Raw genomic sequence first — 27,723 nt, 5'->3', positions numbered from 1 at the left:
GTCAGATACATCACTGGATTTTTTCTTTTACTTTAAATACAAAAAATTTAAAAGATGCAGAAAATTCTATAATGAAGACTCTGTCCTCCTAGATACCTCATCCCCTCACCAAAAGCAGCTCATGTTATCAATTTCTTAGGCATCCTTCCAGAGATGCACACATTCAAATTCCTGTATTCTTTAGTAGTGAAATATACCAAATCCAACTCATAATAGATGTGTTGTGGTTTTATTGGCCTCTGACAAAGTAGAGAACAGTCAGCTTGGACTGAGCTGCAGAGGCTCCACATCTGCTCCTGACTATTAATAGAGACATAGAACCTGCCATCTAATTCTTTTAGGCTCAAGTTATTGCAGTAGAGCCAGGTCCTGGCCAGCCTAGTAAGGCCACACTGTGGCTCATCAGCTGAAACCTCAGTCACAGGTCTGAGAGAATAATCTCTTCTGCAGTTGTTTTCCTATGCTCTAGCTAAACAAACAAGGATGTATCTTGGTTTTCTTATATTTGTAATTCATTCCTGAGACCATCTTTGGTTATGCTTAGGAAACAAAAAGATTGCATCTTCTAAAGCACATACTGTTTGGGCACTGTACCATTTGGGCAGGGTCTTGAGAGACAACTTGTAAATTTTCTGTTTTATTGTCAGAACAATGAGCCAGAGATCACCTAGTTCAAAGTAAAGTTATATTTGGTGAGAATATATTTATAACAATTATTTTAGGTGATATATAAGTAAAAAGCCTGATTGAAAGTCACTATGTTCATTTGCCTTGGTGTATGTTTTGTAGCTAGTTGTTCTTGGGGTCTCACTGCTCAGAGCTGTGAGTGCTTTATTAAGATTTATTTTTATGTAGGCATTTAGTCACACCTACCCTAAAAAATTTTTCCATGTTAGGCTCCAAAGTAAATATACAAAAAGCAGTAGCTTTTCTCTATGCCAGGAATAACCAGCTTAGAAAACATAATGGAAGAAAAGATCCCATTCATAATAACAGCAAAAGTACATGTAACAACTAGGAATAAACTAAAGGAAAGTATAAAACCTGTATGAATATAGCTATAAAGTCCACTGAAAGGCATAAAATGAAACTAGAATAAATGAAAAATAAGTTCCCTGAAGTAAGCTATAAATTTAATATACTTTCAGTCAACTTCCCAACAGGATATCTTTTGTTTATCTGAAAAAAAAAAAAAATGGTATAAGAAAGCCTTGAGGAGTACCTGGGTGGCCCAGTCGTTGAGCATCTAACTCTTGGTATCAGCTCGGGTCGTGATCCTAGGGTCATGGGATAGGGTCCCATGTTGGGCTCCGTACTCTGAGTATGGAACCTGCTTAGGATTCTCTGTCTTCCTCAGCCCCTCTCCCATATGCATGCACATGTTCTCTCTAATAATAATAATAATAATAATAATAATAATAATAATAAAGACTTACTGAAAATATTAAAAAAGAAGAGTAATAATGGAAATATTGCCCTATCATGTATTAATTATTGGTATGATAAAGCTATATTAAAACAAAACATTGCATGCTGGTGCAGGCCATTATAATAGATAGAAAAAAGTGAAGGGACTGCAGAATCCAGGAACAGACCCAGATATATGTAAAAAGTGACTCTGAAAAAGGTAGAATTTTAAGACAGTGGAGAAAGAGCTTTACAAATGCTTTTGCAATAGATGACTACCCATTTGGAAAAACAATTTTAGGCCTTTTTTCCACGCAATAGTTTCTAGATGGGTTAAATACCATGTAGGTATTAAGAAAGAATATAGGTGAGAATTTCTATTATCTGATGTGGGAAAAGCAAAGATAGAAATCATAAGGGAAAGGCAACAAACTTGGTGGCAATAGGGCCAGGCAGAAAATTGAATCACTCAAGTACACTTGGGTAGAAAACAAAATCATACAGTCCTTGATTCCTTCCTTCCTTCCTTCCTTCCTTCCTTCCTTCCTTCCTTCCTTCCTTCTTCCTTCCTTCCTTCTTCCTTCCTTCCTTCTTTTCTTTTTCTTTCTTTCTTTCTTTCTTTCTTTCTTTCTTTCTTTCTTTCTTTCTTTCGATAGAGGTAGAAATATTTATCTACTTTGAGAAAAGTAACAGGATAAGTACAAGTGACCTACTGACATTTGGTTCAGAGTTAGGGAGTATTAGGGGATAGTGGAAATTGTGATAAATGAGAGCATAGTGACTTAGCCCAGGGGTGCGCTTTACCCTACTATGTAAGAATGTCCCCTCCTCACCTCCCAGTTGCACAGCAACATAGTAGCTTGGAGGCCTCAAGGCCACTGAGCAATTGTTGCCCTGCAAGAATGAAGCCCAAAATTATTAGATCTTCTGATCTTTTTCCATGTAAAGCTGGACATTGCAAATTATATATATATATGTATATATATATACACACACACATATATGTATACATATATATGTATATGTATATATACATACATATATATATATATGGAGCAGAGAGGGAGAGAGAGAATCCCAAGGAGGCTTCACACTGTCAGCACAGAGTCCCAATTTGGGACGCCAATTCACAAATTGTGAGATCGTGACCTGAACCAAAATCAAGAATCAGATGTTTAATCTACAGAGCCACCCAGGTGCCCCACAAATTGTATATCTCCCAAATTTAAACTGTTAATCTCAATTTTTAAAACTTTGTATATGCCAAACAAAACATATTCACAAGCCCAGATTTAGCACATAAGCCTCAAGTTTGTGAACTCCACTATATAGTTTTAGTTTTGGTTTCGTGATTATGCTTACCTGCTTAAAGATGTTGGGATGCTCTCTACCTTTTTTGTTTTTTCTTTGTTTCTGTACTCTGGGTCAGTTTTTTTGGTAGTGGAATTATCTGTACAAGTTTAGATGGAGTTCCACCTCCATTGCCATCAGTGTCTGGACCTTTTTATGAAGACACAGTTGTATATTTTCAAGATTTCTTCTTGAGCCAGTTTGGTTCTTATTCCTGTAAAATTCTATATATTCCTATAAAATCATACATTTATAAATGAATTCTCTTATAAGAGATTTTTTTAAATGTCAGCATAACACTAGTTTTTATCTTTTTCACATTCTTAATATTTTATTGGTTAGTTGGTTGATTTCAGTTCCCCTGTGGAATTTTTTGTTTGTTTTAACCCATCTATTTCTGTTTGACCTTTATTAATACATTCTTCTAGTTTATTCTGTTTGATTTACTCTTTTTCTAGCTTCTAAAGTGAATTCTTTTGCTCATTTATTTTCATAAAGATTGGTAATACAAGATTGAAGATTATGAATTTTTCTCTTAGTACAAGGCTTTTGCCTCCAATGTGATTAATTTCTAAATGGCCTATAATTTATTTTGATTACCTCTTGGACCCAAGTCATTTCAAAGATTATTTTTTGAATTCCCAAGTAGTTAGTTTTCTTTTGTTTATCTTTTTACTGTTGAGTTAATTTTATTGCATTGTGGGCACAGAATGTGGTCTTTTAAATGTTCCTTATAATAAACAGTTTATCTAAATGTAGATGTTCCAGAGTCATTTGAAAAGAATATGTTTTCTCTGTAAGATACAAAGTTCTAAATGTATATTTATTATTTGTTAATGGTATTGTTTATATTCTCTCTCTCTTTCTCTCTCTCTTTAGGCTGCACCATGGTTATATTTTTACCAAATTCTTAGTGTGTTTCTAATAACCTTTGCTTTTGTATTTGGATGCTGTGTTAAGTAAAGGTTTATGTCTATATGTCTTATTTGGTTATATATACCTCTAATTTTTTAATCATAAAGCATCATTGTTCCATGTAACCTGTTTCTGCCTTCATTTCTACTTGTTTGAAATTGACACTTATACAATATTTACGTGAAATATTTTTGCTCATTTTTCCTATCACCATCCTCATTTAGAAAATTCTTAGAATTGTCTTAAGTATTTTCTTATAAACAGCATATAACTGATTATTGTTTTTATGTAGTCTTAGAGTCTCTTTTTTATTAAGGGGATTTAAACCATTTATTTTCCTCATAATTAACTTTAGATCTTGTTCCTACCATTTTATTTTATATTTCCTTCATTTGCTTTCTTATGACTACTCCCCCACACATACAACTTTTGTTCCTTCTCAGATTTTACTAAAATGATCCAGTTTTCTTTGCTTCATAGTCTTCCCTCCTAGTCATGAAAGCTATACATCCCATTTGTGGCTCACTACATTTTAACACATGTATTTTTGTGTTTGATTTTTTTGTTGTTATTTTTTGTAGATGCTTTTTATCAAGTCAAGGAAGTTCCCTTCTAATCCTGTATTTCTGGGGGTTTTTATATTGAATTGATGTTGAATTTTGTCAGATGCTTTTTTTTTGCATTAATTATTATGGTTATATGATTTTTTGTATCCTTTAGCTGTTTAATATAGTGATTGCATTGATTTTTTAAAAAAATATTAAGCCAGCTTTACATCCTTGGAATAAGCTCCACTTGGTCCTGATATAAAATTCTTTTTATATATTGCTGAATTCTAGTTGCTAAATTCTGTTGAGAATTTTTATGTTTATGTTCATGAGATACTGTCCTTATCGGCTTTGGCAACCAGGGTAATACTAGCTTCAAAAAATTAATTAGAAAGTATTTCCTCCTGTTTTCCACAAGAGATCTTCAATAATTGGTTTTAATTCTTCTTTAAACATTTGGTAGAATTCTCGGGTAAAATCATATGGGCCTGGAGCTTTCTTTTTTGTGTATTTTTAAATGACACACTCAACTGTTAAAAGTTACAAAGCTATTCAGATTACTTTATATTAGAGTTATGGTAGTTTGTGTTTTTTGAGGAATTGGTCTTTTTTATTTAGGTTGTTAAATTTATGTGTGTATGCCCTAATCCTTTTGATGGCTGCAGGATCTGTAGTGATACCTCCTGTTTAATTTTTAATATTGGTAATTTGTGCCTTTTTTTTTTTTTTAATCCTTGCTACAGGTTTGTCAGTTTTATTGATCGTTTCTTTTCTTTTTTTTTTTTTTTTTAACATTTATTTATTTTTGAGACAGAGAGAGAGCATGAACAGGGGAGGGTCAGAGAAAGAGGGAGACACAGAATCTGAAACAGGCTCCAGGCTCTAAGCACAGAGCCCGATGCGGGGCTCGAACCCACGGACCGTGAGATCATGACCTGAGCCGAAGTCGGACGCTCAACCGACTGAGCCACCCAGGCGCCCCTTATTGATCGTTTCAAAGAACAGTCTTGGCTTTTTGTTTCATTGGTTTTCTAGATCATTTTCCTTTTTTTAATTCATTGATTTCTGCTCTTTATTTCCTTCTTTCTGTTTAAGTTGGGTTTATTTTGCTCATTTTCTAGAGTCTTGATGTAGAGTTTAGATTGATTTGAAATTCTCCTATTCTAATGTTATACATTTTAGTGGTATGAATTTCCTTCTAGGTACTGCTTGATCTGTGTCCCACAAATGTTGATGTATTGTATTTCCATTTTCAGTCAACTTTACTGTATTTTTTTGTAAGTATCCTTTGAGACCTCTTTTGACCCACGGATTTTAGAAGTGTGTTGTACCCAAATGTTCATAGCAGATTTTTTTGTAATAGCCAAAACTGGAAACAACCCAGATGTCCTTCAGCAGATGAATGACTAAACAAACTGTGGTACATACATAACTGTGGAATAAAAAGGAACAAACTATACATGCAATAACCTACCTGAATCTCCAGAGAATTAGGCTGAGTGGAAAAAGCTAAAAGCTAACTCTAAAAAGTTCCATAATTATTCCATTTATGTATCAATTTTGAAATGACAGCATCTTAGACATGGAGGACATACTGGTCATTGCCAAAGGTTAGGTCCTGAGAGTGAAGGGCAGTAGTGTGTTGTCAGGAAAGAATCCTTCTGGTGTTCGAACTGTTCAGTATTCTTCTCTGTGGTGGTAGATACACACATGCATGCATGCAGGAACAAGCATAAGGAAAACTGAGGAAATCTGAGTAAGCTTGGTTATATCAATGGCTATCCCGTTTGTGATGTTATCGTTATAAATATAACTAATATATAGTTATGATTTTTTAATGTTTATTTTTGAGCGAGAAAGAGAGAGAGACCGAGCACAAGCAGGGGAGTGGCAGACAGAGGGAGACACAGAATCCGAAGCAGGCTCCAGGCTCTGAGTTGTCAGCACAGAGCACAATGGGGGCTTAAACTCACGAACTGCGAGATCATGATCTGAGCTGAAGTCAAGCACCTAACTGACTGAGCCACCCAGGCGCCCTGTATAGTTATGATTTATACTGCAAAATGTTAGCACTGTGGGACATTTGGAAAAATATACAAAGGATCTATTATTTCTTACAACTACATATGAATCTACAATTATGTCAATAAATTCTCAATTAGGGAAAAATATTTTAAAATTCAAAAAAGGAATTAAAATGGTACATTAGAAAATATCCACTCAATACAAAAAAGGTCAGAAAAAAGACATGAGATATATGGAAAACAAATAGCAAAATGGCACATAAACCCAAGCATAGCAATAATAACATTGAATGTGACTAGATTACTTCAACTAAAAGGCAGACATTGGCTGACTGGATTAAAAAAAGGTCCAACAGTATTCTGTCACAAGAGACACACCAAATTCAAAGACAGAAAATGATGGGAAAAGAGAAATCTTGCAAAGAATATGCATAAGAGAGCTAGAGTGGCTATGCCAACAACAGACAAGATAGACTTTTAAAAAAATTATGAGACAAAGACATTTCATAATAAAATGATCAATTTATCAGGAAGATATAACAGTTAAAAACAAATACCCACCTAACAGCTGAGCCCCAAAATACACAAAGCAAAACTGATAAAATTAAAGGGGAAAATAGGTAATTCAACAATAAGAATTGAAAATTTTAAGACCTCACTCTCAATGGGTAGAACAGTTACACCAAAAATCACCAAAGATCTATGAAAGTTGAACCAACACTATCAACCAACTTGACTTAACAGGCATTTATAGAATACTCTACCTAATGACAGCAGAATACCAATTGTTCTTCAGCACACATGGAATAACCTCCAAAATAGACCATATGCTACCAGGTGTTGGTTAAAATTTTCTTAAAGGGTCACATAGTATTTTAGACTTATTACCTGAATTGTCTCTGTCACAGCCTCAACTCTGCTGTTTTAACTCAAAAGCAGCCATGGACAAAGCATCAATGAATGAGCATGACTATGTTCCACTAAACTTTAGTGGAAACTTTATGCTAGGTCATAAAACAAGTCTCTATAAATTTAAAAGGAGTGAAACCTGACAAGATGTGTTCTCTGATCATGATGGAATTAAATTAGATATCACCAAAAGAAGGAAATTTGGGAAACCCACAAATATTTGGAATTAAATACTATATTTCTACATGGCCCATGGGTAAAGAAAACACAAAATTAGAAAACATTTGAACTGGATGAAAATGAAAATACAATAACCAAAATAATGGATTGATTACCTAAAGCAATATATAGAGTCAGTGTAATTTCTATAAAAATTTCAATCATTTTTTTTGCATAAATGGAAAAGCCAGTCCACAAATTCTTATGGAATTGTAAGGGGCCCCCAAAACCAAAACAGTTTTGGGGCGCCTGGGTGGCTCAGTCGGTTAAGCGGCCGACTTCGGCCCAGGTCATGATCTCGTGGTCCGTGAGTTCGAGCCCCGCGTCGGGCTCTGTGCTGACAGCTCAGAGCCTGGAGCCTGTTTCAGATTCTGTGTCTCCCTCACTCTGACCCTCCCCCGTTCATGCTTTGTTTCTCTCTGTCTCAAAAATAAATAAACGCTAAAAAAAAATTTTTTTTTTAAATAAAAAAATTAAAAAACCAAAACAGTTTTGACAAAGAACAGAGTTGGAAAACTTAACACTTCCAGTTCAAAACTTACTATGAAGCTACAGTAATCACAGCAATGTGGTACTGGTATAAACCAATGGAATAGATTTGAGAGTCCAGAAATGAATCCCAACCAGCTATGGCCAGTTGATTTTTGACAAGAGTGTGAAGACCAGTATGGAAAGAACAGTCTAATAAATGATGCTAGGATAAATGGATATTCACATGCGAAAGAATACAGTTGGATCCCTTTCTCATATCCTACATAAAAATTAACTCAAAATGGACCAGTGACTTAAATATAAGAACTGAAACTAGAAAACTCTTAGAAGAAAATCATAGAGGTAAACTTACATGATCTTAGATTTAGCAATAGATTCCTAGGTATGACACCAAAAGCATGAGCCACAAAAGAAAAAAGATGAATTTGACTTCACCAAAATTTAATCTTTTTGTACATTTAAGGAAATTATCAAAACATAAAAGACAAACTACACAATGGGAGAAAATAATTATAAATTATGTGTCTATTAAGGGTTTAGTATCCAGAATACAGAAAGAACTCTTATTAGCTTAGCAACAAAAAGACAGCCCATTTTAAAAAATGTGCAAAGGACTTAAACAGACTTTTCTCCAAAGAATATAGACAAGTGAAATAAGCATACAAAATGATGTTTAACGTTACTACTCATTAGGGAAATGTACATCAAAATCACAGTGAAATGCCACTTTTATGCCCATGAGAGTGGATATTTTAAAAAATAAAAATCACAGAAAATAAGAAATATTGAGAATATGAAGAAAGTTGAATTATGAAGAAAGTACATTGCTGCTGGGAATGTAAAGTGGTATAGCCATTGTGGAAAACAGTTTGATGGTTCCTCAAAAAGTTAAATGTAGAAATATATATGACCCACTTATACCACTTCTAGGAATATATATAAAAGAACTAAAACAGGTGCTAAAGCAAATCCTTATATACAAAGGTTGATAGCAGCACAGTAACCAAAAGGTGGAAAGAACCCAAACGTCCATCAACGGATGAATGGATAAACAAGTTGTAATATATACATACAATGGAATATTGTTCACCCATAAAAAGGAATGAAGTACTGATGCATGCTACAATATGGGTAAAAACCTCAAAAACATGCGAAGAAAGAAATCAGATACTAAGGTCATTTATTGAATGATGCTATATATATGAAATATCCAGAATTGGTAAATCCATAGAAAGAGAAAATAGCCTGGTGATTGCCAAGGCTAGGAGTAGAGAAGGTGTAGGGAATGATTGTTTCATGGATACAGGGTGTCTCTGAATTTAGAGTAATGAAATGTTTTAGACTTAGAGGTGATGGTTGCACAACATTGTGAAGACACTAAATAACACTGGTATTGCTCACTTTAAAATGGTTAATTTTATGTTATGTGAATTTCACCCCAAAAATTTTTAAGCATATGCAGGGTATGCCTCTTAAGAAGTTGTGACAAAGGGCACCTGGGTAGCTCAGTTGGTTAAGCGTCTGACTTCAGCTCAGGTCATGATTTCATGGTTTGTGAGTTCGAGGCCCGTATCAGGCTCTGTGCTGACAGCTCAGAGCCTGGAGCCTGCTTCAGATTCTGTGTCTCCCTCTCTTTCTGCCCCGACCCCAATCACGCTCTCTCTCTTTCTCTAAAAAAAAAAAAAAAAAAAAAAAGTGACAAAGTAAAATTTTGAAAGTTATATTCAAAGGTATCACTTTTGTAATAATCATTTGCTACTTGTTTTTTTATAAATTCTGTAAATTATTTTTTTAATTATTGCTCAAAAAAATAGATCTTTGATAATTATAAAAAATTAAAGGGACCTAGTTAAAGCAGAGGTTAGAGAGAGAATTTATAGCTGTAAATGCCTGTATTAGAAAAGAGTTAAGATGGGACACCTGGGTGGCTCAGTCAGTTGAGCATCTGACTTCGTCTCAGCTCAGATCATGATCTCATGGTTCGCGGGATTGAGCTCCATGTTGGGCTCTGTAGGCTGACAGCGCAGAGCCTGCTTGGGATTCTCTCTCTCCTTCTCTTTCTGCCCCTCCTGCTCATGCATGCACTCACTGTCTCTCCAAATAAGTAAATAATTTTTTTTTTAAAGTGAAAGAGTAAAGAATACGAACCCATGACCTAAGCTTCCACTATAAGGAAGTAGAAAAAGAACAGACTAAACCCAAACCAAGTAGAAGGCAGGATGTAATAAAGATCAGAGTAGAAATCCATGAAATACAAAACAAGGAAATGCAGAGGAAAATCAGTAAAATTAAAAGTTGGTTCTTTGAAAAGATTAACAAAATTGAGAACTTTAGCTAAAGCAAGAATTGGTAATTTTTTTTATAAGGGACCAGAGAGTGAATATTTGGGGCTTTGAGGGCCACAGGTTGTCTTTTTCATATATTCTTGTTTGTTTGAGTTTTTAGCACACCTTTTAAAATGTGAAAAATATTCCTAGCTTATAGACTATGTGAAAATAAGCCATGTGCCTTAGTTTACCAACCTCTGAGCTAAACTGATCAAGTAAAAAGGAAGATACAACTTACTAAAATCCCGAATGAAAGAGGATACACACTACCAAATCTTAGAAAAATTAAAAGAATTATAAAGGGATACCATGAACGATGAATGTTAAAATGCAGATGAAATGGGCATATTCTTAGATCCAAATCACTGAACTGACTCAAGAAATAAAAAATCTGAATAGACCTAGAACAGTAAACAAATTGAATAACTTATGAAGTCTTCCCACAAAGAAAAACCCAAACCCAGATAGGCTCACTGAATTTTACTAAACATTTAAAGAAGAAATAATACCAATTTTTCATGAACTCTTTCAGAAAATAGAGGAACTGGGGCACTTCACAACTCATTTTGAGACTAGTATGTTATCTTACCATGATACCTTGGTATCCTGGGTATTGGCCTGATACCAAAGCCAAAAAAAAAAAAAAAAAAAAAAAAGTCACAAGAAAGGAAAACTACAGGGGCACCTGTAGGTGGCTCCATTGGTTAAAGGTCCAACTCTTGGTTTTGGCTCAGTTCATGATCTTACAGTTCGTGAGTTAGAGCCTCACATCAGGCTCTGTGCTGACAGCATGGAGCCTGCCTAAAATTCTCTCTCTCTCCCTCTCTCTGCTCCTCCCCTGCTCACTCACTCACTCTCTCTCTCAAAATAAATAAACTTTATAAAAAAAAAAAGAAAACTATAGACCAATATCTTTTATGACTGTAGCTTCATAAATCCTCCACAAAGCTGATTTCCAGAATATATAAAAATGATTGTGACTGAGATTTACACCAGAAATGCAAGATTAATTTAACATCAGAAAACAATTAATATAATAGACTGTTATGATTAAATACTCTCAGCAAATTAGGAATAAAAGAAATTTGCATATAAAATTTCTACATAAAATCCTAACATCATAATTAATAATAAAATGCTAAATGCTTTTCCTCTAAGAATGGAAACAAAGGATGTCTGCATTCACTACTTCTTTTCAACAGTGTACTGGAGGTTCTAGCCAATTAATTCAGGAAAGAAAAATGAAATACAATCAGATTAGAAAAGAAGATATAAAGCTGTCTTTATTCACAGATGAAGTGATCATCCTGCATTTAGGGAATGCAAAGGAATAAAAAAAAAAACTAATAAATGAGTTCAGTAAGGTCACAGGATATAAGATCATTATAGAGAAAATCAGTTTATTTCTATATATAAACATTGGACAACCCAAAACAAATTTAAAAAAACAATTCCATCCACAGTAGCATTAAAAAGGATAAAACACTTAGGAATAAATTTGACAAAAGAAGTGCAAGACTAATACACTGAAAACTACAAAACATATCTGAAAGAAATGAAAGACCATCTAAATGAGAGAAATTCCATGTTCATGCATTTGAAGACAATATTATTGACATGGCAGTTCTTCCCAAATTTATAGATTTAAAGCAATCTCCTTCAAAATCTCAGCTGGCTTTTTTGCAGAAATTAACAAGCTGATCCTAAATTTTATTTGTAATAACAAAGAACCAAAATAGTCAAAACAATATTGAAAAACATCAAAGTTGGAGGACTTAACACTTTTTTATTTCAAAACTTACCACAAAGTTATGGTAGTCAAGACTGTGTGAAATTGGAATAAAGAAAGACATACAGATCAATGAAGTAATTCAGAGCCCAGAAATAAATCTTTACATATTTATGGTCAACTGATTTTCTGTTAAGGTCCCAAGGCAATTCAATGGGGCAGGCGATATCTTTTCAAGAAATAGTACTGGGGCAGAAGTGCACAAGAATGTTTAGGCAGTCCTGGGTGTCGACCATGTTATGTGTGCATTAGCCATACATGTTGCCCACCAACAGTTGTATAGGACCATAGACTTGAAGGTTTTTTCATGATTCTATGAAAATAAAAGGTGAAAACCACCTTTTATTAGAGAACAACATCAGTAAAAGAAAATTCTGTGCGTATCCACATCCTTTGTATTCCCTCCTAGCTTAATGAGGGAGCCCACTGGACTAAGCTGTAGCTAGCACTTCTGTTCTCTTAGCTACTAGAGACTTGTCCATATCAGCAGATGCCTCACCATAGAAGGGGCTTGACTGCTTCATTCATGAGCACCTCAGAGTTCTTATTTTCTTGTAGAATTTGATTGGGACAAAACATGGCAAGTGAATTGTATGTTTCTTCTGTTGAAGACCTAAAAAACAATAGGAAAAAAGAAAGTGCTCCACTGAAGAAGGACTTAAAAAATGGAAAGGAACACCTATATAAAGGACATAGTGAAAATTTCTTCCGTGAAATCAGTAATACAACTAAAAAAGATAACCAGGAATTCTGTTATATTAATCGGTAATGATAGAAATCAGATCAGTGGGAGTGGTGATTAACTGCAAAGGGGTACAAGGGAACTTTCTGGGTAAATGGAAGTGTTCTGTATCTTGATTAGGGTTGTAGTAACATGGGTGTATTCGTTTGTCCAGACTCTTTGACCGGTACATACAATATGGGTGCATTTTTTTTAATGTAAATTAAAAATCTCATGTTTCAAAAAAAAAAAAAAAAGATTTTAAAAACCCAAAATAATTGTTCTTAAGTTTTTCTTGGGCTTTTGTATTATAAGAAACAAGTATAGGATTTTTTTTAATGGTTTGTGAACCATAAATTATAAAATACAGCAGTCTGATTATTGGTGTCTGTCTGAGCGTTTTTGAAGCTAAAGTAGAATACTAACTACTGGGAAGATGATGATGTGATATTGTCCAGGGAACAGGAACTGGCCTAGGAAGTATGTGGCTACCAAACACACTTCAAGAACACTACTGTAGCCTGTCTAGCTGTGGTGCATTGTGTTCAACTCAGGTCCCCTGTGGAACCATATCTCTTGTATTTTGGTGGGAAATCCCATTGCTCATAAAATACTCAGATCTTCTGTGTTTTTCTTTTTCTTTCTTTTTATAAATAACCTAATTAGATAGATGGTTTGAAATTTAGGCTGAAACTACAGATCTCAGCAACTATGAATTTCATAAGGAGGAAAAAGGTTTTCACGTGAATTAAGTCAGAAATGGCAAGTAAAATCCAGTAGCATATTGTATGTTGTTTCTCCTCACAAGGAGCAGTTCCTAAGTAACTTTTACATTTGTGATACCTCAGTAGCAAAGTATGCTTATTACTAGGATGATGAATAGTGGCTCTCTTTTTAAAGATGACATTTTAAAGGGTTATTAATACTCATACTGAAAAGATATTATGATGAAAATATTCTAAAACTAATGTGTCACTACACCAGGATTAACATCTTGGAATAATACACCCTCTACTTAGCTATTGGGCCAACATATCAATTGTAGCTAAGCAATTTCATTCATCAAAGGAAAAGGAGAAAATTCCTAAAATGTGTTCAGCATCAGCATATCCCCTGCCAACCTCACCCCTCTGGTAATAGGTTGTAAGGCCTTGCTAAGAAGGGAGAACTCCTAGGAAAGTCTCAGCAGCCAGCCAGCTCTCAGGAGCACCGAGGTAGATGTCTTTCCCCTCTAATGGCAGCGCTACCTCTCAGTCTGCATATCTGTGTACCTGTTCAAAATTCCTCAAGACTTTGTTGGTGGTGCCACCCAGTGCAAGGACTCCTGCAGGGCAGTGTTCTCAACACCACTGACACATGCTCTGCTGGCCTGTATTGATGGCTGCCTTTAGAAAGGATAAGTTTCCAGTTCCTACCACTGGGGACTGGATTGGCAGGCCCCTTGACACAAAGCTTGACAGTGTGTGCAGAGGAGCTCCCTGAGAAAGGAGTGCTTGGTTTGGTGAAATCCTCTCCAGAGACTTGATCTTTGTCAGAGCTTCTTTTATGTTCTTTTATTTAATGTCACCCCTCCTCCAGTCCCTGCCAAATGCACGCGCACGCACACACACACACACACACACACACACACACACACTAAAACTTTAGTATTTGGTCATGACTCTTAGAGTTCTCAGACACTTCAGTATCTGTGGTCTCATTTTATCCTTCCAGGAATCCAATGAAGTTGGTAGCATAGGCATTACTCCATTTGAAGATGAGATAATTAAGGTATAGATGGGCCAAATGCTGACATCTAGCTACTGTTATCCTCGGAGCAACATCTGAAGTTGCTGACTATTAACCTGTCCTTTTTTCTACCACACCACTTTCTTTTTGCCTATTTCCTCTCTGTTAGCCCTTCTAGCATGGATGTTTAATCTCTTGTTTCCTAAAGTGAGAGTTCTTTTACCAAGCCCAATTTGTCTGGTGAGGGATATTTCTAAGGGATTGAAGGACATCATCAAAGTCTTGACTGTAGCAAGGGTCATCAGGTGAGGCCCTGTCAGCAATGTGGAGATTAAGGGTGAAGTTTTGTGCAGCTGTACTTTTCTTACAACTCTATAATGTATGTGCTAGATATATTTAGTAAAGTTGTCCTTAACTCTTTCCTTCCCTTCCAAGATGATCTGAGTATAGGAAAAAGGAAATTATCTATCTGAGTAAAAAAGCACTTGCAGAAAATGGCTGAAAGTTCAAAACTAAATATTAACCATTATTTATGTTTGGAAGTTCTCAGAGAAGAGTTTCCATGGGATGAAGTTGTTCTTTGTGCTGTTGACTTCCTGGTATAAGTTATTAGAAGCTGGAAATTAAAGTAATAATAAGACATTAGATTTTAGATACAGCCAGTCAATATCTCAGTAGTGTCTGCAATTTAAGTATACTCTTCTGGGAACCAAGAAAGACATTAAAAATCAGTAAACATATTTTTAATTTACCTTATATAAATAAAAGTTGAAATGCTTTGTTTGGTAGGTTTTTGTTTACTTTTGTTTTGATTTTGGCAGTAATGATTGTTATAATTCAGTTATCAATATGTGGTCTTGATAATCAAGCCTGGCAGTTGGTCTTCATTTTGACCATTTTGCAATGGATCCAAATGACAAGAAAAGTTCTAGTGAGAAGGTGTGATGAGCCACTTTATTACTGTAGCTCATCATCTAATGAAGGGGGCAGCCTCCATTCTTGGGTTTTGAACTATGTGGTGAGATCGGTATTACCAAACGGACAGAAATATCCCCCTTTTTAAGGTTTAAACAATATTTGCTGTTTTCTGATTATAAGAACAACACAAGAAAAAGATTGTAGAACATATAGGGTGAGGGCGCACTGGCTTTGGAGGTGGAGAAGCCCTGGCTCCTGTACATACTTGGTCAGTCATGACTATGTGACCAAAACTCTCTAATCTTTGGTTTCCTCATCTATAAAATGGGAGATATTATGGTACCTACCTACATAGAAGTTTTATGTGGAGATAAAATAAAGTCATTAAAATGCTCAGAACAGGGCCTGACTTAATAAAGGGAGTTAAAAAAAGAAGAAAATCAAAATGGGGGCGACTGGGTGGCTCAGTTGGGTAAGCATCCAGCTTCGGCTCAGGTCGTGATCTCGCGGTTTGTGGGTTTGAGCCCCGCGTCAGGCTCTGTGCTGACAGCTCAGAGCCTGGAGCCCGCTTCAGATTCTGTGTCTCCCTTTCTCTCTGTCCCTCCCCTATTCACACTCTCTCTCTCTCTCTCTCTCTCTCTCTCTCTCTCTCTCTCGCTCTCTCTCTCTCTCTCTCAAAAATAAATGAAACATTAAAAAATAAAAAAAAAAATAAACCACAAGCCACCGTTAACATTTTGACATATTAGCTCTCAGGCTTTTTTCTGCCATACACGCACACATACATACCAGTGTGTACTACCCATATAGGTGTACATATATATCCTTTTTTTTAACCTTTTCCAAAATTGGGATCATTTTTTAAAATATTTTTTAATGTTTGTTTATTTTTGAGAGAGAGAGACAAAGTTGCAAGCAGGGGAGGGGAAAAGAGAGAGGGAGACACAGAATCCAAAGCAGGCTCCAGGCTCTGAGCTGTCAGCACAGAGCCCGACACAGGGCTTGAACCCACAAACTGTGTGATTATGACCTAAGCTGAAATTGGATGCTCAACCGACTGAGCCACTCAGGTGCCCCATGGGATCATGTTTAATATACAATCTATATCCTGCTTAATTTTTCCCACATATCCTTATATTTCCCTTGACATTAAAATTTACCGAAACAGATTTTTATGACCTCATAATACTGTAACATGACTTAACAAAATTATTTCATCATTACCTCCTTGTGAGATATCTAAGTTATTGCCAATATTTTACCATTATTAATGTTCCTTACTTTAAAGGTTACAAAGTTTTTAAGATCTTAAGACTTGTTCTGTTTTTGTTTTGGCGGGGTGGGGCACAGTTTGCACTTTGAGGTTGAACTTTTTCATATGTCTATTGATTCCTGGCATTACTTCAGTGAAGTACCTTTTCATGAATGAATGTAACTTGTAAAGGTGTTTTAGGTAGGATCTCAAGTTTCTAGAGTAGTGTCAAGTACATAGTAAGTACTGAATAAATATTTGTGGCATACCCACAACTATATGGTCAACTAATCCTTGACAAAGCAGGAAAGAATATCCAATGGAAAAAGTCTGTTCAACAAATGGTGTTGGGGAAACTGGACAGCAACATAGAGAAGAATGAAACTGGACCACTTTCTTACACTATACACAAAAATAAATTCAGAATGGATGAAGACTTAAATGTGAGACAGGAAACCATCAAAATCCTAGAGGAGAACACGGGCATTAACCTCTTTGACCTTGTCTAGAGCAACTTCTTACTAGACTTGTCACCGAAGGCAAGGGAAACAAAAGCAAGCATGAACTATTGGGACCTCATCAAGATAAAAAAAAGCTGCACAGTGAGGGAAGCAATCAACAAGACCAAAAAACAGCCTGTGGAATGGAAGAGGATATTTGCAAGTGGCATATCTGGTAATGGTTAGTATCCAAAATCTATAAAGAACTTACCAAACTCAATACCCAAAAAACAAATAACCCAGTTAAGAAATGGACAGAAGACATGAATAGACGCTTTTCCAAAGAAGATATCCAGATGGCTGAGACACATGAAAAAATGCCCAATAACACTCATCATCAGGGAAATATAAATCAAAACCATCATGAGGTACCACCTCACACATGTCAGAATAGCTAAAATTAACAACACAAAAAATAACAGGTGTTGGTGAGGATGCAGAGAAAGGGGAACCCTCCTGCACTGTTGGTGGGAATGCAAACTGGTGCAGCCATTCTGGAGAACACTATGGGGGTTCCTCAAGAAGCTAAAAGTAGAACTCCCCTACTATCCAGCAATTGCACTATTAGGTATTTACCCAAAGGATACAAAAATACAGATTCAAAGGGGTACATACACCCTAATGTTTATAGCAACATTATCAACAATAACCAAACTATGGAGAGAGCCCAAATGTCCATCGACTGATGAATGGATAAAGAAGAATGGATATATACATACATGTGGTATGTATATATATATACTCAGCCATCAAAAAGAATGAAATCTTACCATTTGCAATGATGTGTATTATGCTAAATGAAGTAAGTCAGTCAGAGAAAGAGAAATAACATGTTTCACTCATATGTGGAATTTAAGAAACAAAACAGATGAACATATGGGAAGGAGCGGAGGAAGAGAAGAGAAACAAACCACAAGAGACTCTTAATGATAAAGAACAAACTATGGGTTGACAGAGGGAGGGAGGTGGGAGATGGGCTAGTTGGGTGATGTATGTAAGTGATGAATCCCTGAATTCTACTCCTGAAACCAGTATTGCACTATATATTAACTAAAATTTAAATTTAAAAGAAAGGGGGAAAAAACCCCACAACTAGACAAGAAATTCAAAACCTTTTTAAGAGGATACTAAGAAAGTTTTCAGCCTAAAATATTTCATTGTAGTCCTTAAAACAATATTATGATGTGTTAAAGGAAGGGAAAATAACCTTATTTATAACTTTAAATTGTCACAATTTAAAATTTATCAATATTGGAAATTTAAAGTGCTATCCTCTGGTGATCACCTTTCAAATAAACTGATGATCTTTAAAAAACAAATTTTTAAAAATAAAATATATTTATAGCATGATAAATGAATGGCAAGAATATTAACTCTTTGTCTATCATATTTATTTCAAATGGGGTCAAGTCTTAAGAAAATTATTGCGTCTATATACATTCAAAGATAATGCTATCTTGGTTCTTAGTCTTTATAACCTAATTTTTTTCCTTTCTTTTCTTCCCCCCCACAGTTCATCCATGAGCTCGGATTTCCCACATTACAACTTCAGGATGCCTAATATTGGATTCCAGAATCTGCCTCTCAACATATATATTGTGGTTTTTGGCACTGCTATATTTGTCTTCATCCTTAGTTTACTCTTCTGTTGCTACTTGATTAGGTAATCAATTTTCATTCTGTGTTACTTCAGAATATATTAATCAATTATAAATCAGCTTTTTGCCCTTAGGTTAAAAAATTGTATATGTGCAATAATTAGCAAATTTTCTAAAATTAAGGTTGCTAAACATTTTAACCTTCTGTGAGTTAGTTACTAATGAATAAAACACCTTTATACAGTCTTCAATCCTATTTGTTGATGGATGTGTTTTACTCTATAGAAGAAAATTGTCCCCATTTATTTTTCTAACATATTAGCACCTGGTCCAGATACACTTACTATCTGTTCCCAAGATTTAATCTACATTCACAAAGATTTCAAGATATCTTTTCAAGGATGGTGTTGCGTCATTGTTAGCTAAAGTCATTAGGGATTAGAAAACAATGTCCAAGACAAGGTCCAAGCCTTTAAACAGGTTCTTGTGGTCTCTTAAGATTTTAAGTTCCTTTGGTCAAGTGTTCAGGTGATTGATTATCTGCATAAAACACTAAATATTCCAAAAGCTCTGCAGCACGTGTATGGAGAAGTGACAAAGGATAACACCTCACATGAAGGAGTAATGGATTTGGCCAGTAAAGATTCACAGTTGACTTACTCATAATTGTTTAAACAAACGTCTTATTCTTTTTAAGTTTTCAAAGCTGAAACTTAAAGACTGTAAAAATTAATATACTGTATTGTTCAAAGAGCTTTATGAGTAAAAGAGTAGAAAGTTGGATTTTATTAAACACCTACACCTCTAACAATTTTTAGTGCTTGTACAGAATGTGATTATGGTTACGATACGTACCCTCATCAGATGTCTTTAAGCAATAATTAATTGTTGCCACCAGTGACTACTCACTGATGGTCAAATTTGAATGAATTTAGTGTATTGTTTCCAATATTCTGATAAATAAGTCTGCATTCCTACAGAAATTGAATCTTTTTTGAAGTTCTCACAAAATGTAATCACTTCTTACCTCTCATAGATATGCTGGCTACTTAGGATTTTTAGGTCTTTCTCAGAGTAATAAATAAACACTTAACTAATATAGCATTTAGGAAAAATGTTATTTGCAGAAATTTCTTTTTTCTAACATTTTTTTAATAATAGTTTGATAAATGTTATGTAAATATTTGGCTTTTTTTTTTTGAATGAAGGAATTAGCCATAGCAAAAACAGGACCTCATAACCTTAAAATATGATTATCTTTGGGGAGGATGGCAGAGGACTGCTGATTTTTTGTTGTTGTTATTTCTTTTCTCAGATCTACTAAATTTTTTGGTTTCGCTATAAATAGTGGTTTTAACTAAGAAATTTGTGAATTTAATATTTGAAACCAAATTATATTTTAAAAGATAAAATAATATAACAAAATTTTTTTTTTTTTAATTTTAACATTTATTTATTTTTGAGACAGAGAGAGACAGAGCATGAACAGGGGAGGGGCAGAGAGAGAGGGAGACACAGAATCTGAAACAGGCTCCAGGCTCTGAGCTGTCAGCACAGAGCCTGACACAGGGCTCGAACTCACGGACCGTGAGATCATGACCTGAGCCGAAGTCAGATGCTTAACCGACCGAGCCACCCGGGCGCCCCACAAAAGATTTTTTAAAGATTCATTAATGAAGGAGTTTTATATATGTAAAATATTCTAAAATATTCAAGCTAGCTCATAGTATAGTTTTTATTACTATGTCTAAGAATTAAGCCTTTAACCTTGTTTTAAGAAAAACACTAATATACCAATTGTGATTCTGGGTAAGTTTTTTGAGAAATCAATTGTGAAACACCATTTTACTTCATTGTATTCCTTTGAATAATCAAGCAAATAGGTAGAGAAAGGGAAAAAAATGATAACGGTTGTCTTCATATATTACCATTGTACTTCATTTTATCCTTTCTGTATCTTTTTTATTATTTATCTAACAAAGCAAATAAGCGGGGATCTGCTATACTAAAATAAAATTATCTTGTCTAATTAGAGAAACCAATATTTTAGAAATGTTCAAACATTTCTAAACTTCATTTACAAGTCAGTGGTACCATTTTGAAAATTAAATCATGATGTAAGGAGCTTTTCCTTTCTGATGAACCTAGTGTTAGTTTTAACCTTTCATATATTAAATTTGGATTTAACAAGTCATTTGCAGTTAATCTGGAGATTTATGGATTCAGCTCCTTTAAAATGATCAAAGCTGGGGTGTCTTAAGTGGCTCAGTCAGTTGAGCATCCGACTTCAGCTTAGGTCATGATCCCACAGTTTCTGGGTTTGAGTCCCACATTGGTCTCAGTGCTGATAACCCAGAGCCTGCTTTGGATTCTGTGGCTCCCTCTCTGTCTGCCCCTCCCCCATTCATTCTCATTCTCAGGCCATTCATATTCTCTCTCTCTCTCAAAAATAAACACTTAAAAATAAGAAAAAATTGAAAACTAAAGTTATAGGGGGGATTTTGAGTTATCTAACAAAAATTTTAAGGTCTTAAACCAAGATAATGACAGTAGAGCTACATAGGGTGTTATGGATGGTTGTGAGTAATATTTGGGTGGTGAAAATGAACAGAATTTGGTGACCAGATATTAATGATGGACAAGAAAAGATGTGCTCAGAATTGTTCCTGGACTTCTGGTTTAGGCAGCTGGGAAGATAGCAGTCCCTTTATAGAGCTAAACAGGCAAGTTTGGGGTGGAAAGATGATAGATTCCATTTTAGACATGGGATGACAGTTTTTTTGTGTAACAGTCAAAATATTTAGTACACAGTTGGATATATAGGTCTAAAGCTTATAAGAAATCTGTCTAGAAAAAGGGAGTCATGTAATAATAGGTAGAAGCTGAGGCCAGGAGGGTCCCCTAGAAAGAATGTGTATAGAGAAATAAAATGGATCCAGGACAAAATCCTAGGAAAACACTGATATTTAAGAGGATCCCATAGAAGAGACTAGAAGGGGATAGAAGAAGATAGGAAGAAAAATCATAGGACAGGAACCCCACAAGTAGCATTTCAGTGGATTAAGTCAGTTATGTCAAAAGTTCCCATTACATTTGACAATTAAGCTTGCGTCTATAATTTTAGTTAGAAAAGTTTCAGTAGCATGGATACAGGGGTGATGAAAGGTGGACTGTAATGGGGCAAGGCCTGACCAGCAGGTGAAAATGAATACAAGAAATATGACCTCCTCTTTGAAGAATCTTGGCTGAGAAAAGACTAGGTTGGGGTAGGGTAGGTGTGCAGTTTGCTATAGAATCAAGGAAGTATTTTGGTGTTTGTCTTAAGAGATTCAGGCATATTAATAAATACAGTATAATATAAATAGTATTAAGGAGAGTGAGCTAGTTGTGAAGGATTTGTGAGAAGGAATGAACCATGGAGGTGAGAGGAGACACACTTAAAAGTTATAGTGGTATTCTTTTTTTTTTTTTTTAAGTTTATTTAAGTAATCTCTACATCCAATGTGGGGCTAGAACTCACGACCCTGAGATCAAGAGTTGCATAACTCTTCCAAGTGAGCCAGCCAAGCATCCCTATACTGCTATTAGTTTTAAGTAGGAGAATACCTTTTTAAGACAGAGATGAAAGTAACTGGAGAACAATATACACGTACAGATCTTCCTCAACTTACAGTGGGGTTACATCCCAGTAAACCCAATGTAAGTTGAGAATATCATAATCAAAAATGCATTTAATACACCTAACCCACTAGGGGCACCTGGGTGGCTCAGTTAAGCATGCAACTTTGGCCAGCTCAGGTCATGATCTCATCCCATGATTTGTGGATTCGAGCCCCATGTCCAGCTCTGCATTGACGCTCAGAGCCTGGAGCCTGCTTTGGATTCTGTGTCTCCCTCTCTCTCTGCCCCTGCCCTGCTCGCGCTCTCTCTGACTCGAAAATAAATAAACATTAAATCCAGTTCTGAAGGCTAGAAGTTTGAAATCAAGGTGTCAGCAGGTCCATGCTTCCTCCGAAGGCTCTAAGAGAGGATCTTTCCTTGCCTCTGCTAGTTCCTGGTTGTTACCAGAAATCCTTGATGTTCTTTGGCTTGTAGCTGTATCATTTCAGTCTGTCTCTATCTTTACCTGGCCTTCTTCCCTGTGTTTCTGTATGTTCTCTCTTCTCTTCTAAGGACACCAGTTGTATTGGATTTAGGGTCTACCCTAATCCCAATATGACTTCATTTTAACTAAATAATCTACAAAGACTCTATTTCCAAATAGGGCTACATTCTGAGGCTCCAGCAGACATGAATTTTTTACACTGTTCAACCTAGTATACAAGAACAGGCAAATAGACCAGTGGAACAGAATAGAAACTCTAGAAACAGACCCACATATTGGGTCTGTCTTCCAACAGATATGCCACTGAAATGCAAAAGGGAAAATAGGGACTTTTCAATAAATGAGTCAAATGAAAATCTGCATGTGGATAAAAAGAATCTTAACCCCTACTCACATCATATATATAAAGACTAATTTCAGATGGATTGTAAGTAATTTCAAATGGATACCTAAATGTGATAGGTAAAATAACACATTGTTTTCACAGTACACACAAGAGAGTATCTTCATGATCTAGGGGTAGACAGAGATTTCTTTAACTGGACACAAAAAGAACTGACATTATTGGGGAGAGTTTATAAATTAGACTTAATTTAAATTAAAAGCTTCTGTTCATCAAAAGATACACCCATCAAGAGAGTGAAAATGCAAGCCACAGAGTAGGAGATAATTGCAGTACATAGACCCAACAGAGTATATCTAATATATGTATGTATACATATATATATTAGATATATTAGATATCTAATATATATATAATATATGTAAAGAAAAATTGATAAGAAAAAGGTAACTCATTTTTTAAAGACCCAAATAGGTATTTTTTAAAGGAAGATATACAAATGGACAATAAGCATATAAAAGGGTTCTTAACATCATTTGGGAAATGCAAATTAAAACTGAAATGAGTTACCACTGAATAGGCCTATCAGATTGGCTAAATTTTTTTTTAATGTTTATTTTTAAGAGGGAGACAGAGCACAAATGAGGAAGAGGCAGAGAGAGAGAGGGAGGCACAGAATCTGAAACAGGCTCCAGGCTTTGAGCTGTCAGCACAGGGCCCAACACAGGGCTCGAACCCATGAACCATGAGATCAAGACCTGACCAAAGTCTGATGCTTAACCGACAGAGCCCTGGGCTTTAGTCCAGCTAAAAAAATTTTTAATCAACCCTACCAAGTAGTGGCAAAAATGTAAAACAGCTAGAGCTCTCATGCATTACATCTAGGAGTAGAAATTGGTATAAGCATTTTGACTAGCAATTCTACTCCTACGTATATACTCAACAGAATTGAGTCTATATGTCTGCTAAAAGACATGTAAAAGAATTTGTATAGCAGCTTTATAATAGCCCCAAACTGGAAGTAACCTAAATATTCATCAACAGTGGAATGGATAGTCTTATATTCACACAGTGGAGCACTATATGTCAGTCAGAAAGATTTACTGCAATATGGATGAATTTCACAAGTATTTGTTAGCTGAAAGCCAACATAAAAAGTGTACCAAATGATCCATTTATGTGAAGCTCAAAACAAGCACAGTTAATCTGTAATGGTAGAAATCAAGATAGTGGGGTACCTCTTAGGAGTAGATACTGATTGGGACGAGTCATTTCAAGGGTCCTGGAAATGTTCTATATCTTGATCTGGGTGATAGTTACAGCAGTGTATAAATACATATATTTTAACATATTTAACTGTATTCTTAAAGTTTTTGTACATTATTAGATGGATGTTATACTTAATTTTTTTAATTAAGAAAAATGTAATATATTAAATATTACTGAAACCAGTGGACTATCACCAATATAAATTGAGGCTTGTTCATTAAAATATTTGTTGTGTTAAGATTTTGTTTTAATGAGATTTCACTTGAGTTAATATTTTGAAAATATTTTATGGTTATTGTCATAACATGGTAACAGGTCATGTGGGTATTTTTCAGGATAAAGGTTTTGGATTTTAAACAATAAATGATATAAATTAATATCAAAAATCTGTTTAAGATTTTTATCAAACTGTTACATTGGAAACCTCAATATCACATTACTCATATTCTGTGTTTTAGGCTAAGACATCAAGCACACAAAGAATTTTATGCCTACAAACAGGTGAGAAATTTACTTCAGATTGGCTTTGATCTTTATGTTTTTTGTTTTGTTTTTTTGGTTGTTTTTTGTTTGTTTTGTTTTGTTGCCAAAAAATGAGAATTTAGGTTTCCACTCATATTTTAATCTGGGGCTGAATTTACTTGCGTTCATTTTAGCATTTCACTTGCCAGTTTGTAATACAAAATAGGTCAACTTCTTTAAGTATTTTCTTTAAGTATTATTTGAAGTTATAGAAAGTTCAGATGATATAATAATATAACAGGGAGGTTTAGCCAACATTTTGCTAAAGGGAGATGCTGTGGTTTATAATCCTTAAAGCTATGGTTAATCTAGTGGCATTCAGAGATTCCATGAAATGAATTTTTTTTTTTTCACCTCTTCCAGTAGAAGACACCAGCTCCTCAGAGGGGACCAGTTGTATTATAGTGATCTCATCTCCTCCCCCTTTCTATTAATGTCACACCACCAGAAATCCAAATACTTGGGTCATTATTGTTAACCCCTAGCCCTTTGTACTATCATCCTTTTACTGATTTGTTTTTTAAGGTAATAAACTTAGCTTTTCTTGACGGCCAAGTAAAATTTGTTTTTTCTTCCATGTGTCATCCATTAACATTTTACTCCAAACAGTGGGTCTAGGTGTTCCTTAATTTTGTTTTGGTCAAAAGTATGAAATTATTTTTGTTGTCCTTAGTTTTTTGCTTTCTGTTGTTTAGATTTTGTTTGCTTTTTTTTTTTTTAGTTTTTTTGTTGGGTTTTGTTGTTGGTTTTTTTTGAAGGGTTGTGGGGCAAGCTTTAGCTTATTTGGGCCTTTAACTTTTTTTTTTTTTTTTTAATTTTTTTTTTTTTAACGTTTATTTATTTTTGAGACAGAGAGAGACAGAGCATGAACGGGGGAGGGTCAGAGAGAAGGAGACACAGAATCTGAAACAGGCTCCAGGCTCTAAGGTGTCAGCACAGAGCCCGACGTGGGGCTCGAACTCACGGACTGTGAGATCATGACCTGAGCCGAAGCCGGCCGCTCAACCAACTGAGGCACCCAGGCGCCCCTGGGCCTTTAACCTTTAACTGACACTGACACTACAGGACCATGTCACTGTTTTAGGATTACGTATCTTTTTTTATACATCTTTTGTTCGTGTCTTTTTGAAACCTGAGCTCCTTGTCAAGTTCCTTAGATGTATACACTGATGTTCATAGGTAACCCCACGCTCTTTCCCATAGGTCTCATGTGGGATTTATACACAGAGTTGAATGTTTTAGTTTTTCTAAATGAATGAATCCTGTTGTCTCAACATTATCGTAAACTTGACAGCCTATAAGATTTGTATGTAAGCTAAGTAGAAAGTAAAATTGGCCTTGATGGTTATTCAAGAAGTGAAATTGACTGATAGAATTAATACAGTAAGAAGACAGAAAGTAAAATGGTCTTTAAAATCTACTGAGTTGGAAATTTAGTACATCCCTGTGTGGCCGGATGGTAGCTTTTGATTTCTGATAATGTAATATGCCCTGAAAACCATTTTTGGTTCAGGAATATAAGATACTCAAAATTGGGAGATTTTCTCCAAATTTCACTTGCCGGTTTTTTCACTTTAAGATGGCATGTAGTTCTAATAAGCTGTTTATTCTCAGAAACTTTCTTTTTAAATAATAATCCATCCTCGTATCACTTGGCATTTTTTTTTAACTGGTATCCAGTCACCACAGAGTCAGGTTAGGGACTGGATGAATTTTAAGTTCATTTACATAACTCTGGGTAGAGCTAAAATTTCCTGGGGATAGTAATGCAAAATAATAAGCAAAACTTCTAAAATTAAGATTGACCTTATTTTTTAATCTTTTATATATTAGTAATCGTTCACTTCCCATCAGCCAATACTGTGTTTTACTGAACCATGAGAGTCGACCTCATTTATTTTCCTCCTAGGTTAGCACTTAGTCCAGATGAGAATGTATTAATGTCTTTTCCTAAAAGTTAATCTATACCCAAAGGGATTTAAAATTGCTTTTTGGGAGAACATTGCATCATTGCTCAAGTTGAAAAAATGTTGCTGGGGCACCTGGCTGGCTCAGTTGGTTAAGCATCTGACTTCAGCTCAGGTCATGATCTCACGGTTCATGAGTTTGAGCCCTGTGTTGGGCTCTGTGCTGACAGCTCAGAGCCTGGAGCCCATTTCAGATTCTGTGTCTCCCTCACTAGCTGCCCCTCCCCCGCTTGTGGTCTATCTCTCTCTCCTTCAAAAATAAACATTAAAAAAATTTTTTTTTCAAAGAAAGAATGTTGCTAAAAAAATGTTCTGTCTCAAGCTATAAAAGAGATTTTCTCTAATATTGAATAAGAGGGGAAATGAGTAACATATACAATAGAAAAATATGTGAGTATAATGAGATATTTTTTAATTACACATTTAAATGAGTATGACATACTTTTATGTCTTACAGGTTATATTAAAAGAGAAAGTAAAAGAACTGAATTTACATGAGGTAAGTTGCCTATAAATATTTAATCTTTTTTTCAAGTTTATTAATTTATTTTGAGAGAGAGAGAGAGAGAACGACTGGGGAAGGGGCAGAGAGGGAGGGAGAGAGAGAATCCCAAGCAGGCTCCATGCTGTTAGTGCTGAGCTAGACGTGGGGCTTGATCCCACAAACCATGAGATCATGGCCTGAACTGAAATCAAGAGTCGATCACCAACTGAGCCAGGCCCCCTGTTAAGCGTTTTAATCTTTTCTTGAGCTATTATCTAATAGAAGTGATATGCTTAACTATCTTTATTTTAAGAAGTTAAAAAAATTAGGCTTATT

At 35.2% G+C, this 27,723-nt stretch overlaps 1 protein-coding gene across 5 annotated transcripts in view; it reads left to right on the top strand.

The window, feature by feature from the left end:
- RNF24 (ring finger protein 24) overlaps nucleotides 1-27,723 on the top strand; it is a 73,688-nt gene that overhangs the window by 29,170 nt on the left and 16,795 nt on the right. For 4 of the 5 annotated variants that reach the window (XM_042931536.1, XM_042931535.1, XM_042931537.1 and 1 more), the window contains 3 exons: nucleotides 18,613-18,762; nucleotides 24,873-24,915; nucleotides 27,361-27,402. In XM_042931536.1, the coding sequence (XP_042787470.1) occupies nucleotides 18,620-18,762; nucleotides 24,873-24,915; nucleotides 27,361-27,402 (228 nt within the window). In that variant the 5' untranslated portion in view covers nucleotides 18,613-18,619. Of the gene's footprint in view, nucleotides 1-17,108; nucleotides 17,281-18,612; nucleotides 18,763-24,872; nucleotides 24,916-27,360; nucleotides 27,403-27,723 lie in introns of all 5 variants that reach the window. The other variant, XM_042931533.1, reaches the window with a different exon arrangement.

Source organism: Panthera leo, chromosome A3, assembly GCF_018350215.1.
Source record: "Panthera leo isolate Ple1 chromosome A3, P.leo_Ple1_pat1.1, whole genome shotgun sequence".
Lineage (NCBI taxonomy): Eukaryota > Metazoa > Chordata > Mammalia > Carnivora > Felidae > Panthera > Panthera leo.
This window is presented reverse-complemented; position numbering and strand designations above follow the sequence as displayed.